We start from the raw sequence: 18,199 nt of genomic DNA, 5'->3' as shown, positions 1-18,199 counted from the left end.
CTCCAAGGGAAAAGCCATCTAAGAGCAGCTCCATCTATTCCCCACTAGGTGGCACAAGCAAGCCAAGCAACATATCATGGTTGATGGTATCAAAGGCAGCTGATCAGCATCATTTGAACTTCGATACCAGATCTTCATCCACTGTCAGGAAGAGATCATCCAGTGTAACCAACACAGTCTGTGCCAAACCCAGTCTCTATTTGGCTTGACACGGATCAAGGATAACAGACACTGTGAGGGTTATCTCACCAGAACCTTCTCAGCAATCTGAAGAATGGAAGGTGGAACAGTGGCCTGAAAGGTTTATGCTCTCAACCTCAAGTGACAGCTGAGGCTGCAGAATGCTTTCTTAAGAGCAGTTGGCTGCCAGCTCTCTGTAAGGGCGGAGGTGGCAATCTTTTACCACAGATATTTCCCCACTGGCCTTCACCAGCCAGGAAGAAAATAGATCCAATTCTTAGACTGGAGCATAAAGTTCTCCCAACACCTGAGCATCTCAGGGAGTGGCACTGGGTGAAATTCAGGCAGAGAAGACTTGAGATTTGTCCCATTACAATATTGCTTGGCTCTCAGGGATGCAGGCTGCTTGCTCGCTGTGAGGTGGTTGCAAAAATTCACTGAAAGATTCACCTTGTCACAGTTGGAAATGAGAGTTATTGAGATGTGCAAGTTTTCATGGAAGTCAGTTATTGTAGATAGAGAATCTGGAAAGTCTCATGCCCCAGGGGCTTTACCCAAAATGAATCCCTCTACGGTGCTTCATAGACACTGAGCAGTTGAGAATTCTATACTCTGTCATTGCAACATACATACTGTGACAAAGATTTTCCAAGTCGTATACAGAGACTTAGCTATCAGACATGTTCATCAAATTAATGGGAGCTACACAGCAAAATCTCCAGATACCATAGGGAAAATTTACTTCCACTATGAGAGGAAATAAAAGTGGCAACAGTGGCTTAATTTTCCTTTCATACGTTGTTGCAGTGCAGGAATGCCCTTTCTTTCATAACATATAAATACCTTATCCAGCAATGTGGGCACAATTTGAGGTCACATTTCATTTAACAAAGCATGGTGACTTTGGCACGTCACAGTAGTAAAACTTGAGCAGCTCTGAACAGAAGTTGTCCCTGCATCTACAGATGGCTATATGAGTCACTGTCAAGACTGGTAAGGGAAAAAAGACGATCATTTTTTTTCAGTGTATCTGTTTGCGGAATTAGTGGTGTTATTAAAGTGCAGGCCATACTTACATGCTGGGGTACTCTATCCTGGGAAGCAGTGATTCCAAAAAAGATTTGAAGGATCATGGTGGATGATCAGCTGACATGAGCTCCCTTTGTGATGCTGTAGCCAAAAGGGCTAATGCAATCTTTGTTTATGTATAAACAGGAATATCAAGTAGGAATAAGTAGGGTAATATAAACTCCCATATTTGGCACTGGTGCAACCATTGCTGGAATACCGTGTCCAGTTTGGGTGCCCACAATTCAGGAAGGACATTGATGATAAATTGGAGACGGTTCAGAGAACCACCATGAGAATGATAAAAGGATTAGAAAACATGCCTTATAGCGATAGACTCAAGGAGCTCACTCTATGTAGCTTAACAAAGAGACGGTTATGGAGTTACTTCATCACCGTCTATAACTATCTACAAGGGGAACAAATATTTGGTAACAGGCTCTTCAGTCTAGCAAAGAAAGGTATAACAATTCAATGGCTGGAAGCTAAACAAATTCAGATGGGAAATAAGATGTACATTTTTTAACAGTGAGGATAATTAACTCTTGGAACAGTTTACCAAGAGTTGTGGTAGATTCTCTATCCCAGGCATTGGATATTTTTCTGAAAGAGATTCTCAAACAGGAATTAATTCAGGGAAATTCTATGGCCTGTGATGTAGGAGGTCAGTCTAGAGTGATCCCTTCTGGTCTTGGAATCTATGAAACTATTAAGGGCCAGATTCTCAGCCCTGGTCAATGCAAGGCAGCTTACATAGACCTAACTCTGAGTGTCTACACTAAAATGTCGCTCCCACCAATGTAACTTGCGCGCTGCGCTCACTTAATAACTCCACCTCCGTGAGAGGCGTAGTGCTTAAGTTGGTGTAATTAGCTCAATGCAGCGTCAATATAGACACTGCATTATGTACATTGACTTTAGTGGCTTCCAGGAAGTGTTGTCCAATGCCTCAGCATGACCACTCTGGTCACCGTTTTGAAATCTGCTGCCCACCGGCCAGGTACACAGGTACACTTCTCTCCCCTTTAAAGCCCCATGAATTTTTGAAATTTCATTTCCTGGTTGCTTGGCGTGGAGAGGTCACCTAGCAACTGCCCAGTTGACCATGCTGGCTACACGCTGCAGATGCGCTTCTGCCTGGAGTACACAGGAGGTGGTGGATCTGTGGGGAGAAGAGGCTGTGCAGGCACAGCTCTAATCCAGCTGTAGAAACCTAATTATTAGCAGGCAGATCACTCGGGGCATGGGGGAGAAGGGCTATGAGAGCGACCCGCAGCAGTGCCATGTGAAAGCCAAGGAGCTGCGACAGGCGTACCAGAAAGCCAGGGAGGCTAACAGTCGTTCTGGTGCAGAGCCACAGACCTGCTACTTTTACAAAAATCTGCATGCCATCCTTGGTGGAGACACCACCCCACCTCCAAGAGCACCATGGATACTTCAGGAAGTCCAAGTCACAGGCCCCAGCTGTGAACAGTGAGGAGGAGTATGGGGGACAGGCGACTGGGGGATCCAGTGGCACAGCAAGCCAGGACCTGTTTTTGGCTCCTGGGCAGTCCCTACAGTCCAGCACAGGTGAGCCTGATACAAGGGAAGGAACCTCTGGTAAGTATACAATTTGCTTTGATATTGCAGGGACACATCCGTTCATTTACTCTTTTTTTTTTTTTTTTTTTTTAACTTATGCTAGAAGAGGTAGTGAAATCACCAGTAGAGTGAGAAGCAGATTGTCTAACTGTAGAGGGGAAGTAGAGCTGCTGAGGGGGTCCTGCAGAATAGTTTGTGTGCACCGGGTTGTCCCATGAATCCTTCATAGAGATCTCAAGGAAACTTTTGTGAAGGCAGTCTTCAATCCTCTGCCAAAGGTTTCTGGGGAGGGCTGCCTTATTTCTCCTGCCGTGGAAGGACACTTTCCCAAACCACTCAACAATTATTTCAGCAGGCACAATTGCAGCATGTAGGCTGGCAGCATATGGCCCCGATCTGCAGCCAGATGCCTGCAGGAGCTGTTCCCTTTCACCCACTGTTACTCTCAGTAGTGGAAGTTCAGCTAAAATCCTCACCACCTGTGGAAAACAGTGCCAGTATTCAACTCAGTTGTCCTATATGCATATACTCATGCCCGTGAACTATCCCCGTCCTTTATTTTCCCAGCGTACCCTCTCCCTCCTGGGCTGTACTCACCATCGCTGGGACTGCTGCTCTGCTTTATGAATCCCAAAGAGACGTGAGAATGTAGTGCTTACAATTTGTGTGGACAAAAGGGAGTGGATGCAGTATACCAAGTTTCAATGTATCTTGTGAATACACTCACAATAGTACCTCTGTGCATGGTATCTTTTGCAGCTGGAAATGTGGCCTTGAGGATCTCTGCATCCGCACCAGCAGAGTGGCACAGCCAGATAAGGAGAAGGAAGAAGACGCAGGATGGCATGTTCTAAGAGGTTCTGCAAGCCTTTGCTGCTTTGGATACCCTCACAGACAGCATGGATGGGGATAGAGTGGAAAAGAAAGCAGCTAGCACTAGCAGCTAGCACTTTTCAAGCAGCAAACAGACATGCTGTAGACTCTTGTGGACCTTCAGGTTCAACAGTTCCATGCTCGCCTGCCTCTGCAGCCCATAGAGAACTGCATTCCATGTGGCATCCAGGGCCACTGCACTATGCCTACCACTCCCCCCTGGGGGAGAGTGCAGGCAGTCATAGTGGCACATGCACTGACCTGAGAGAGACATGGTTGGTGTACGTGTTTGTGAAATGGAAATGACTGTTTTCTCTTTTAACAGTTCTTTCCCCTGTATTTATAAAGTTTAATTCAATTATAAACATGTCTGTTTGCATGGGTTTGTAATAAAAGTCTATTTATGGAAACGTAAGTCATCTTTATTAATTTACAGCATATGCTGGTTGGGGCTGACATCATTCACAGTTAATAGCAATAGCTGCATATGCAATGTTCTATTGCTACACACACGGCACTCATTACAAGGTTCATACTGGGGTGCCAAAAAGCAATGCAAGGCAGAACACGTTAAAACAGCACACATTACTGTGGCTCACTATTAAAATGGTATTTCAAAGCCTCCGTGAGCCGTATAGCTCCACATTGAGCTCTTCTTATAGCTCTGGTATCTGGCTGCTCAAAATCAGCAGACAGCCACTTCACTAAGGCAGAAACTTCTCTTCCCTTGCTTCACAAGGACACAGCAGCCAGCTATAACAATTGGGATATTTTTCAAACAGCCAAAGGCACATTCAACTGTCATTCGGCACCCACTGAGCCTGTAGCTGAAGCGCTCCCTTGCAGTTGTCCAGGGCTTCATGAGCCACAGGAGTAAGGGATCACTAATGGCATTTCAACATCCGCAGTGTTAGTCCTCTGGTCTGGAAAGAAAGTCCCTGCTTGCAACTTTCTAAACAGGCCTGTGCACCTTCCCTGACCAGCCCACGTTGATGTTGGTAAAACGTCCCCAGTGATCCACCACTGCTTCCAGTACCACACAAAAGTATCCCTTTCTGTTGGTGTACTCTGTGGCAAGGTGGTCTGGTGCCAAAATAGGGATGTGTGCGCCATCTACTGCCCCAGCACAGTACGGGAACCCCCTTTTACTGCAAAACCATTCACTATATTCTGCACGTTGCCCAGAGTGTCAGTCCTTTGTAGCAAGATGTGATTAATGGCCCTGGACACTTGCAATCACAGCAACCTTCACGGTGGTTTTCTCAACTCCAGTTGATTCCTGACTGGTAGCAATCTGGTGTTACAAACTTCCACACAGTGATCACCATCTCGCTTCTCCACTGTCAGTGCAGCTCTTGTTATGGTGTCGCTAGGGCAGGCAGATCCAGAAACATGGCCTTGCACATCCAACAGTTCTGCAGCCACTCCTTGTCATCCTAATCCTGCATGACAATGTGGTCCCACTAGTCAGTGCTTGTTTCTTAGGTCCAGAACCGGTGCTCCACTATCTTCAGCTGCTCTGTGAACACAGCCAACAACTTTGAATTATTTTTTTCTGTGTCCCACAGCAATCTAGCCTCTAAGGAATCATCATGTCCTCCATGGCTCCTCTGGCGACACTGCAAATACTGCAGGATCAGACGTCCCTTACTTGCAACACTCCTCACAGTAGTAAAGAGCTGTGCAGGATCAATGCTTCTTCTCACTCAGATGGCATGCACACAGGTTTATGGGGCTTTAGAAAAGAGGCGGGAAACATTATGCGATGGAGAAAACTGCATTATGGAATGTTGAAATCATGTTTTCAGGCACCCCTGTGCAACTTGTTTGCCCCATGAGGCATTGCAAACCCTTCCCAAAACACCCTGCACTAGATGGTGGCAGGTTGCACAGTGGGATAGCTATTCACAGGTGCACTGCTCTCAGCACTTATATTGATGCAAGTAAGTGAGGAGGTGCACTGCTGACACGAGGAGTGTAGTGTGGACACGCAAAAGTGATTTTAATTACTGTGGTGTCTGTACATCAACATAACTTATGTCAACATAATTTTGTAGTGTAGACATACTCTCTGAAAAATCAGGCTCATTGTAGTAGTCCCTCTTTTGCATCATAACAAATACTTTTGAAGTCATCTTATTAAAACGAAATAAAACAAATGCCGTCATCCTTACAGTCCCAAAGCATATGCACGACAAACTGAAAATGGGTAAGGAAACAGACATTAATTTCAGATTTTAAAAGGATTATTATAAAAAGCCAGGGAATAAAACTGTTTTAACATACTTGGAAATGCCTTGAAAATCCACTCTCTGTGTTGAAATTATTTTGATGGGTAAAAATTTCTGCTTCCTTTGAAATACTCTGTAGCTTGCTAAAAATGCAAAAATTCATAGGGGGTGGGATATCAACTTAAAACTTGTCTATGGCACAGATGATATAAAACAGACATTTTTAGTATATGTATGTGTGTATGTCTCTGACAATAGACTGTAAGATTTGATTTCTTTTGGGTTTTCTTCCTCAACATTGATTTGTAGGCAGTAACAGAAATTGTGAATGTAACCGAAACCAGAGTGTAATTCAAATATTAGTCAGAGGATGGCCTCCTTGGGTAGCACTGCACTTGGTTTTGCTGTGCCTTGCACGATATTAGCCAGGTTACTTTATCTATGGAACAAACAGGATTGGGCCCTATGTACATTGCTCTTAGATGTTCCATTTGTTTCCCTGAATATACAGTTGTGGCAGCAACAAGTAAACAAACTCAACAGGACTTTTGGTTTAGGAATACGAATACGTAAGGTTTTAATGAAAATCTTCTCTTCCTAAATGCCAATTGCAGAGCTATTTTATAAACTCTCTTCTGTCTTCCTTAGGATTTACAAATAGAGCGAGAGAGGACTGTTTACAATATATCTGGTGGCTGCACAGCCCTTGTTGTTGTGTATATGCTGGGGAAGCTCTACGTGGCAAATGCTGGTGACAGTAGGTAAGCAAAGCGGATCTCTAGGGTTTTTTGCCTAAAAATAATAATTTCCTTTGCAACAGGCAATTTGCAAAGTAGCTCAATGGGGCCCTGCTCCTTGATTGGAATGCATCTCAATTCAAATAAGAGCAGTAATAATATGCTTTATTGTTTCTATGGAACAGTTGCAATAAGTATTTAATAGAAACTAAAACTAACGTAAGCCCACTATTCAGATAAGAGTGATGTTTAGAGAAGTTGAATTTTCTGCTGTTCCTTATTAACAGTTTCTAAATGACTCAATGGCTCTTGTGCAGTGTGAAATAAAAAATCATTTACTGTGTGTTCTAGTGGAAGACTTTTATTAACCACTGTTTGAAATGGTCCTGTGTTTGTTTATGAGAATTGAAAGAACTGTTTGAACTAGAAGTTGCTGTTGTCCCCCAGCCTAGTCTTGGAGGATCTCCTAGCTAATCCTTGATGGGTTCAGAGCTAGTCAATTATGACAGATTTGGTTAGTGCTTTTGTAACTGGGCATATGAACAGGCTAGGATAGAATTAAATAAATAAATCCTGATTCAGATATTCACCTACCGTTCAGATTGAAACTTGATGGACTCTTCAGAAGTTCGGGTCATTTAGAATAACCTCTTTTATTTAATAATGATAATTATTATAAAATGTTGGCCACTGGAAATATCACAGAGAAAAAGCTGTTTTTCCAGTCTTCTGAGTAAGTCAAAACCAGGAACATACTGGAACACTCTCTCTTTCCTGCCCACACGACCCCCAGAGAGAGAGAGAGAGAGAGACTGTTCTTCTAGATTTCCAGTCTTTTTGCTGTTTGTGCAGCAGCCCTGTCATATTGGGAAAGAACAAGCTGAGAAAAGTAGGGAGGAGGGAAAGGCTGTTCTTTGGGTGGTATGGAGCAAGACTTCATAAGCCTGAAAAGGGGAGTAGGCAGCCCTAATATTAGACAGAAAACCATTAAAAGAAGAAAAATGTATCTGTATACTTGTGTGTCCACACGCATGCTTGTGAGTATATATTTTTCACAATTTCATTGTGTGCATGTATTGACTAAGATAGTGAGAGAACAGCTGTAGTGCTGCTCAGAAGCTTTAGATTTTTAAGGGGGCAGCAGGCCCAGAACTCTCACAGCTAGCAAGAGTAATCTCTTGTGCACACCATCCCAGTTCTCTGCATGCCAGTGCTGATTCTTCTTGATGTTTGTAGACACACATTGAATTAGGAACAAGGTATTGCATACTTTTCTTTTGAACTACTCATTAATTTCATGGGTTAACAAAAGACACTAAAATGTGAAGCTCAAATCCCCCTTGGACACACAGCATCAGGCCAAGGTGAAAGTGAACCGGGGTGACAGTAAGCCGGTACAGGCCAGTACGGCACACCGGTAAAAAGTGGCCGCCAATACCAGCTCGTATCCAGCTGCCCCTTTTGCACCCCCCGTCAGCAGCCCTGCTTAAAGCGCTGCCGCGGCTTTAACATTGTTGCCTCTTTCCCCCCCTTCCCCCCCCCAATGTACTGGTAAGTCTTCAGCTTTACTTTCACCCCTGAGGTGAACAAATAAGTGACATGCACATACACATTACATCACACTGATACTAGAGTTAAACAGTCCTTAGAAATACTAGCCGCATCACTCTTTATGTCTCTTGCCTTGTATTCAGAACAATCACAGCTGGTTTCTGCTAGCTCTATAGATGATAAGAAATTGGATTGCTGACTCTTCCATTGAGCTGGCTAAGTTAGAGGAGAAGTTACGGTGTTGTCTTTTACAATCTGAACAAAAATCTCCTCATCTTCAGCACTTCCTAGTGCTGTTCACACAATACACGCTCAGACTTAGGAGCAACTGGGATCCTCAGTCTTAACATAGTAACTAAAATCTGTGCAGTAGCTCCTTTTAGATCTTGCTTCCAGGATTAAATTTCTCTAGGCAGACTACAGACACAGGGCACGCTTTTTAATCACACTAGTAAAGCTCACAAGACACTATCCTGAAGTCAGCTTCTGTCACTTCAGCTACTCACTCAATCAGATAGAATTCTCCCTTCTGCATGACTAAAGGAGTATGATTAGAGAGTAGCAGTCATTGACTGTCATATGTGATCTTATTGCAGAGGGCTTTGCTTTTTATTCTGCCCCGCAGATTGTTCTGGAACAGGTACCTTGATATGGTAAAACCCTGTATGACTGCCCCTAAAGGTTTTTTGAGGTGTTTTTTGCTCTGCAGTGATTTTAATTTTGTACCATCAATCCCAAACGTTAAGTGTTTGGAAAGAAGAGAGCACTCATCACAGAGTGTACTGCCTCTGTATCTTTCTCATCAAGACCTGAGTGAGAACAGACCACAGCCTCAAAACCTTCTTTATGAAGGAGGCCTAGGTGGTTCTTGGAACTGAGTAGAATTGTTCTACTGGGGTGGGAGGTGCTCTGGGTGTTAGTTACACAATGCCAAAAGGATCTTCTGGAATAAGCCTAAGTCCTCAGATCCAGCAGGGGACAATATGAGATATTCCGGTTCAAAATCTTGGAAGTGAGATTTTTGATTATTCACTTGAGTTGAGTTACTGAGAATTCTGATGGATCTGAGTACCCTTGGAATCCCTCCAAAGTCCATGCTCAGAAGAAGAGGAAGCATAGGAATAGAGAGGGAACTAATTGAGCTACTGGAATAATCATAGAAATGGAGAACTTGCCTTATGAAAGGAGACTTAAGGAGCTTAGCTTGTCTAGCCTAACAAAATAAAGGCTGAGGGGAGATATGGTCGCTCTCTATAAATACATCAGAGGGAGATACACCAGGGAGGAAGAGGAGGTACTTAAGTTAAGGATCAATGCTGGCACAAGAACAAATGGTTGTAAACTGGCCATCAACAAGTTTAGCTAGAAACCTTCATCTAATTTGAAGTCTATCAGAGAACTGAAGTTCTAGAACAGCCTTCCCAGGGGAGTACTTGGGACAAAAAAACTAATTTCTTTAAAGACTCAGCTTGATAAGTTTAGGAAGGGATGGTATGGTGAGATTGCTACCGTGGCAGATGGCCCATTCATCCATGTCTGCTATTAGCAAATATGTCCAATGGCCAGAGATGGGACACTAGATGGGGAGGGTTCTGGGTTACTACAAAAAATTCTTTCCCAGGTGTCTGGTGAATGAGTCTTGTTTACATTTTTGAGGTCTTAACAGTTTGCCATACTTGGAGTGGGGAAGGAATTTTCCTCCAGATCAGATTGGCAGAGACCTTGGAGGGTTTTCACCTTCCTCTGCAGCATGGGTCATTTGCAGGTTTAAACTAGCGTAAATGGTGGATTTTCTGTAATTTGAAGTCTTCGCATCAGGATTTGAGGGCTTCAGTAACTCAGCCAGAGGTTATGGGTCTGTTACAGGAGTAGGTGGTTGAAGTTCTGTGGCCTGCAATGTGCAGGAGGTCAGACTAAATTATCATGATTGTTCCTTCTAGCATTAAAGTCTATGAGTCTAATAGCAATCATAGGTCTGATGTACTGAGTTGAGTTGTTGCCACTCATACATCAGTGCATGCTACCTCCTTGGATCCCAGGGGTCCATAGAGTGAACAGGGCCTTTTCAAATCTCTGGCAGTTGGATCTTGTAGCTGTGCCAGTGGGGCCTTCACAATAGGTTTGTTGTGCTGAGTAATGGTTAGTGGCCTTTTCAGAACCTAGAGAGGGAGAGCTCTTTGACTGGCATGGTATCTCCTGCATCCAGTTCTAAATCTTTGACAACTGAACAAGTACCTCCAACAAAGTTCTTCAAGGTTTTTGCTGGAAAAGTTTGTTGCTGCTTTAAAATCTCTAGATTGCGTTGAGTGTCTCAAGCATCTGATGCCTACTTCTCACCCTCTGCAAGGAAGAAGTAAGAATACCAGGTTCAAGTCAGGTGCCAATCACCAAGATGGCGGCAGCTGAGAGTCTGCCTGCCTATTGCCAGGAACTTCAGGCATATCCACATAGGGACAATTGGACATAATTTGTCACATGGCTAATAAAAATACTGGTTCTCCATTGGCTTACACCTTGGTGATCATTTTGGCCTGTAGAAAGTGGGCACAAAATTCTACTAAATCAGAATAGTTGCTGTTTTCACCCACTTTGCAACTCCTTTTGAACAACTACGAATGACTGCAATGAAAAGGGGAACAGTGAAATTGTAAACGAAAAGGGTAGGCTTACTAAATGTAAGTGGGAGACTTTTCTTTCCTGGGCGCTACATCTACATTGTGTAATTCTCTCAAGAGAAAAGAGATTCCTCACTACTTCCAGAAGGAACCACATACATACCAAGTTTCAGTGGGGTAGCCTTGTTAGTCTATCAGTATAAACAGTGAGGAGTCCTTGTGGCACCTTAGAGACTAACATATTTATTTGGGCATAAGCTTTCGTGGGCTATAACCCACTTCAGATGCATGGAGTGGAAAATACAGTTAGCAGGTATAAATATACAGCATATGAAAAGATGGGAGTTGGCTTACCAAGTGCGGGGTCAGTGCTAACGAGACCAATTCAATTAGGGTGGATGTGGCCCATTCCCAACAGATGACAAGAAGTGGGTTATGGCCCATGAAAGCTTATGCCCAAATAAATTTGTTAGTCTCTAAGGTGCCACAAGAACTCCTCGTTGTTTATACGTACCAAGATAGATCTAATTTGTATGACTCTCTTGTCCTGAAATAGACCTAGACTTGAAATTCAGTGCAATTTCAAAACAGCAGGGGTTTACAAAGGTAGGTTTTAAAAGGCTTTCTGGTATCATAGAAACAAGGTATATGAAGGAAACTGTTACTATCACAATGAAAATAAGGAAAGACTAAGTGTGAGACTTGAATAATAATGGGGGTGTGCAGTGCTAACTACACCTCGGAGTTATGTCTGTGGTATTCAGTTTAACCACTAAAGCTTCTCAAATCTAATCATTTCATGCCATGTACCCTGGCACTGTTGTGTAGCAGCTGTCCCTTTGTAGTTGATATGTAATTACATCTTGAAAAGACTTTAATTATCATATTACTAAATTACCAGCAGGCAGTCCTCTGGTACAGCCCTAGCTCACTTCTGCATGGACTACTAGGCTTACCCAAGCTGAACATTTTCAGTTGGGTAGGGAAGGGAGGGAAACTGTGCTAATTCTAGGTTTTGTGATGTATTCTTATTGAGCATGATGTTGTGGCCTTAGCAGATAATGCTAATGTCAATGATATAATTAATTTTTTGCTAACCAAGGAGTCACAGTTCTACAGTAACTGAACATGATATAGGCATCCTACTAAAAATGAGGTGACATCTTCACAGTCTGATAAACTACTCAGAAAGCCACTTCCGCTCTCTAATTAGTGGGCCTGGTCATTCTTAGATTCTGTCATAAATATACCTTCTTGTACAGTGAAAATCTATATCTGAACCTTGGCCGAAGATTTTTAATGTGTCTTTCTCTCCAAGCTAAACATCAGCCTGCTTGGCACACTGTCTCCTCCATGGGGGAAGGGAAAATGAAAAGAAAGTCTTTCAGTGCTTTCCTTTTAAAAGTACAGGTCCCAAGGTCAAGCCATCTATTTAGTTCCCTTCAAACATTGTGTGAAATGAGTGCTGGCAGGAAGGATATTCACCAACATTCATGCAAAGTTATCTGGGTAGCTGACTGCAGCACTATTGGTCTTGTATTCAATAAATAAAGTTTCCAGTTTATATTGGTCTCAATCTATTACACTGCACTTTGCATACCAGTGTGACATACACATTCTATAGTCACCAGACCAGAGTATCTGAATAGCTGCTTTGTAAGAGACAGTAAATCTTCACTGCTCACTTAATTCAAATAGAATTATTTAATTGTGTATTGGTAAAGTAACTTTTAATTTTTAAAAAATGATACAATAAGTCTTGTTAAATTTGTTTTGTCTTCACTTTGGGTTTATTTGTTGCTGTTGCTGTTTTGTTTTGTTTTTTAAGTCAGTCAGTAGTTTAGCACTAGTAATAGAGGGATAGTTAACCAGGAAATGGACAGATGTTCTTTGATGATTACTAGCCAAGTGCAGTGATGGCTGACTCAGTGCAACAGTTGCCCAGTATCATTCCGATGACTCTTATGTGATATGAAGAGATTAGCTCTCTTTGCCACAAAAGTTCCTTTAGTTTTCATGGTGGTCCCAGCATGGATCTGCCCATTTTATCAGAGAATGCAAGTATCACCATTTTGTGCTGCATTATATACGGTGGTGCTACGAAGTCTTTCAACAGCTGCACTTTTATCACTCCATTGAGAAACAAAAGACAAGCTGATTGGTTTCCCCACAAAGTCCCCAAACTCTGGCTAATCTGCAAATACATTCTTGAACTTTTTTTATTTGTGTGCAAAAGAAAAGATCAAAGCAAGGGATGAGAATTTCAAAGGCTTTCACAAATTAGAGGGTCATTGGACTTTACTCTGCTTAATCAGATTTTCTTATTGATATTTTGTTTTGCTCCCTTCTCCTCACCCTACCCCCCACGTTTATATTTGGAGAGCTTTCTCCTTTTAAAAATGTCAGACATACCTAGATTTCCAGGAAAAAAGTCTCTTCCTTTTTCTAATGTACTTCAGATAGTTAGATGACAGTAACATACTGGGTAACTGCTTTACACAGGGTATTCACATTTGGGTTAAGAATAATCAATCTCACCACAGTTGGAAAATAAGTGTGTCATATCCACACTTCTAGCCATTCACAAAAGAGGAGAAAAATAAAATAATGAATATTGGTTGAAGCTACCTTCTCCCAATACCAGCTTTGGAGCTCACTGAGTTTCTTCTCCTTTCCCTTCTGGGTCACACCTGCTTTCATTTCATCACTAGCTATTAATAGTCCTTATAAGGGGAGTTCACTTTTAGAGTTAATGATTGTACAAACTAGATGAGAGAGGCAGGGAAATAGCCATGTGGCCACTGGCTGAAGCACAGTGCTATAATGTAAACAGAATTTAAAAAAAGGGAGAATTGAAGGAGCACTATGATTGCACTACTCAGGACAGTTTTAGCAGTATGATTTTTCCTTATATCTATATGCCTATTTAAAAATAAAGCATGGGGAGGCAATTTGCCTAGCCTCATACTATTTTTGTTTTACTCTTTCAGGTTTATAATTAGGACCCTACCAAATTCACAGCCATGAAAAACGCATCACGGACTCTGAAATCTGGTCTTTTGTTTACTTTTACCCTATACTATATAAATTTCACAAGGGAGTCGAGCGTTTCTCAGATTGGAAGGCCTGACCAAAAGCGTGTTGCAAGGGAAGTCAGAAGGTTATTTTGTGGGGGGGTTGCAATTATTGCCACCCTTACTTCTGCACTACCTTCAGAGCTGGGCAGCCAGAGAGTGGCCGCTCCTGAACAGGCACCCAGCTCTGAAGGCAGTGTCCTGCCAGCAGCAGTTCACAAGTAAAGGTGGCAATACCATACCATACCACTCTTATTTCTGCGCAGCCACAGGCGGCAGCTCTGCCTTCAGAGATGGGCTCCCGGCCAGCAGCCACTGCTCTCTAGCCACGCAGCTCTGAAGACAGCACCGCCTCCAGCAGCAGCGCAGAAGTAAGGGTGGCAGTACCACAACTTCCACTACAATAACCTTGTGACTCCCCCACAACTCATTTTTGGGTCAGGACCCCTAAAATTACAACACAGTGAAATTTCAGATTTAAATACCTGAAATCTTGATGTTTACGATTGTTAAAATCCTATAACCGTGAAATTGACCAAAATGGACCGTGAATTTGGTAGAGCCCTATTTATAATAAGATTATTTTACAGGTTTCTTAAATACTATTTTTCTCTTCTGATTTTCTTCATTCCCTATTAGCTAGTCTGGATTTACTTTGTCCTTTTCATTAATCATTAGTCCGCATGAGGGTCTTAATCTTCTTATTTATGTACCACTATAATAATAATCAGCAGTAATAATCATACTTCACTCTGAGAGTCCATAGATCCCAAAGTGCTTTACAAAAAAAGGGAAGTATCATTATCCCTATTTTACGGGTTAGGAGACTGAGCCTCAGAGAAATTATCTGACTACAAAGGTAGGTTTTAAAAGGCTTTCTGTGCCTCTTCGTTGGAAAGGAACATTGTAGGCACAGAGGCTTGTATCAGCAGGTCAGGAGAGTTAAAGAGAAAGGAATTAGGTTTACAAGACAAAGCTGAATGAAAAAGAAGACTAGAGTCCATCCCACGCATGGATTCCTTTGAAGACAAAACAGCCTTCTTACCTCTTCTCCAAAACTCATTCATTTCTATGAGAGGACTTGTATTACGTTCATAGCCCTCTAGCACAGTGTTTGTAGCATTGCAAACAGCCCTACATACTTGGTAGTTTGTGTAAAATGGGTCTTCAGTCCTGACCGTCCTACCTTCTTTCATATGTGAACTACTGTCATTGCAGGTTATGTGAAAGTGGAGGGTATGTTACTTTTGCAGTAGCCTCTGGGGATAGGCTAGCCACTTTCTGCTTGTTACCAGCTCCCAAAAGGCATGCATTTTCTTGCTTTCTCAGTCATGGGATTTCCCTTTTTTTTTTAGCTACATTAGCCACTGTAAATGGAATCACTCCCTATTTATTTATATTACAGTAGCAGAAACTGAGATTGGGTTCCCATTGCATTAACATTGTTTATGTACATAGTAGGAGAGAGAATCCATGCCCTGACAAGATAGACAAATGATGGGAGAAATAAAGTGGGGAGAAAACTTTCTAATTGGAGAACTGATGCAGAGAGAGGTGAACATCATACAGGAAGTCTGTGGCATAGCTGAGAACTGAATCCAGGTCTCCCAATGCAGTGCATTAACCACAAGACTATCCTTCCACCTATGCCTTTTTGACAGATCACACAAAGGAGGCTCTTGTGGATTCTTCCTTAATCTTTTCAGAACCAATGCTGAGGCATATCAAGTAGGAGAGAGTTTAGAGGGAAGCTTTCCAGATTCACTTGGAGTGTACCTCAAGTCTGTTGAGAACCCTGCTTTGCTGGAAGCCTCTTTCAACTTCTCCTGGCCCTTGGAGTCTACAGGCTTTTCAGGTAACTTAAGCAGTTACAGCTCATCAGCTTCTAGCTAAAATACCTTGAGTCTAGTTTCTTAGAGCTTTATTAGAGACAGAGGTTCCTCATCAACTCTGAGTGCGTATATGTGCAGGAATCCTAGATGAAAACTCTTCCCATAAGATCAGGCAGATGATATTGCCCAGGCTATAGCCAAGGAATGGAGACTTCCACTGAGATGAGCTGAGATTACTTGTTTAGGTGGGGTTGTAGAAAGCCGTGCATTGTTCCCATTGGATCAGTACTTAGTGGAATCTGTGGTGACTCTAATGTCCCCTTTTACTTTGCAGGTAGGTGAGAGGTTTTCTTGTCTGTCTGCAAGGGTACCCTCCGGTCCAACCTGTCCACACATTCTATAATCATGCCTTGAAATGTTATACATAGGTGGATCTATACCAACATAGACTTAACTTTTTCAGGTAGTTTTCAGCCATAGGGATCCTTCTAGGTTATTCCTTGATGCTGGATACCCAAACAGGGATAGCAGGAAAAAAAAACCCTCACCTTTTTTCCACTTCTAGGTGGTCAGGAAACTATACACCAATGTGAAAGATAAAGACTTGCCCAGTGATCCGATCATTCAGGCTTATTACTATAGGGCACTTGTCTTGGGAACTAAAAAAATAAACCAACCAACCAAAACTCTCCCAAAACCGCCAGTTGGTACAATATGTAGCAGGCCACCTCCTAACAAAAGCAATAAGGTTATACCACTGTGGTTCTCCTGTCATTTCTCCGGCATACCCAATAAATAATAAAACATGCTTAAGGTCATGGGCTTGATATTCAAATCTCTCAACAAGCTGTTCTGTGCCAGAGACACACAGTTGTGTATCATTACTGTAACACTGTTGTTGACTTTTACTACTGCTTCTTCTTTCTTGCCACTTCCTTATTCAGGGTCAGCAATTTTTATAGCTTTCTTCCAAAACTCATGATCATCTGCCAGTCTGTCATGCACATCGGTCTCTGAGATCCACTGAGATATCCAGTCCACTTACCAAGCCTTTGGACTCCCGCTTGGTCGTCTTCTGTCCACAATCATTGCAAGAGCCATCCTACTGATATAGTGGTCCTGTATCCAATCAATATGCCCCCAAGCAACATAGCCTACCCTCCCTCAACTTGTCTTCAATAGGGAAAACCTACTTTAGATGACGTACAACCTCATTTTGTTTCGTGTCATTGAATGTCCAACCATTTGATGATATCAATATCTTCATTTCTGTGGTGGAGACGTACTGATTTCCTTTCTTGTGGCTGGTCAAGTCTCTGTTCCATATCTTACGATAGCTCAAGTTACAGTTTATACACTCAACTTTGTTGGCATATTTTTAATCTCAGAGTATTTGGGTCATTTCCCACTATTTGCACCAAGCAGCTTTGATACAATGCCAGATATCATGCGGGAGAGCACCATTGTTAGCCATCCTATGTATTTAAATTCGTTCAATCTTCTAAGCTCTCTGCCTGTGAAGTGTGGGCACGATCCTCTCACTCAAAGAAGCTAGACCCTGTATTTAATGCTGTCTGCCAGTATGTTACAGGATGCTTTAAGCCTGCCCATGTCAACAGCCTATACATCCTGGCAGGTATTGCTCTTCCTGATATACTCCAGGAAGTTGCTAGTAGTGTCGAATCCACAAGGCAATGCACAGATCCAAGACATCTGCTATATGACATAACACCAATGTTGAGTCAACTGAAGTTACAACAAAGCTTTCTTGCCACTGTTAAGCCCCTAACATTGTCACCCAAACAGACAAGGGTTCAATTATGGCAAATGAATAGAGAACAATCCTATAGCCTGTGTGCTTTGGCATCCACAAGTCAAGCACCTTCCACACAATACAGATTAGCCCTGGTCTATCTAGCATTGCCTTAATTGACTCTGCACTGGAGTTGACTGGTCTAGGGAGGCAGTGATTAGGTGGGACTACGTCACTGACCCCAGTACCTGTGGCAGAAAGCCTCAAAATATGAAGCATCTCCTGAAATGCCAGCAGCTTGAGTGTGGCTGCTCTTCCAGTGACCTGGTGGAGTGAAGTGATCCGGCAATTGCATGGGTGTGGAGGGAAAGCAGTATGAGGACACAAGAAGTAGCGGCAAACCATGGTCCTGCTATTTGTTTTAAGTAATCAAATTGGACAAGGATCAAAGCTGAAGCAAGGAGTCCAGCTGAATCTGGACAATCTTTTCCAAACTGAGATGAACTCCATCAGAAGAATGGAGGGGAGGGATAGCTCAGTGGTTTGAGCATTGGCCTGCTAAACCCAGGGTTTAGTACTTGGTCCTGCTAGTGAAGGCAGGGGGCTGGACTCGATGACCTTTCAGGGTCCCTTCCAGTTCTATGAGATAGGTATACCCCCTGGGAGCAGCTTTTGCAATCAAAAGGCGAGTGAGACCAGCC

At 42.7% G+C, this 18,199-nt stretch overlaps 1 protein-coding gene across 3 annotated transcripts in view; it reads left to right on the top strand.

Annotated features, from left to right (window-relative positions):
• PPM1H (protein phosphatase, Mg2+/Mn2+ dependent 1H) overlaps positions 1-18,199 on the top strand; it is a 232,889-nt gene that overhangs the window by 147,550 nt on the left and 67,140 nt on the right. For all 3 annotated transcript variants that reach the window (XM_045032965.1, XM_045032956.1, XM_045032973.1), the window contains exon 4: positions 6,585-6,697. In XM_045032965.1, coding sequence (XP_044888900.1) covers positions 6,585-6,697 — 113 coding nt within the window. The remainder of the gene's footprint in view (positions 1-6,584; positions 6,698-18,199) is intronic.

The sequence above is a fragment of the Mauremys mutica genome, chromosome 1 (genome assembly GCF_020497125.1).
Source record: "Mauremys mutica isolate MM-2020 ecotype Southern chromosome 1, ASM2049712v1, whole genome shotgun sequence".
In the NCBI taxonomy this organism is placed as follows: domain Eukaryota; kingdom Metazoa; phylum Chordata; order Testudines; family Geoemydidae; genus Mauremys; species Mauremys mutica.
Note: the sequence above shows the minus strand (reverse complement) of the source record. Positions and strands in the feature narration are given on the sequence as shown.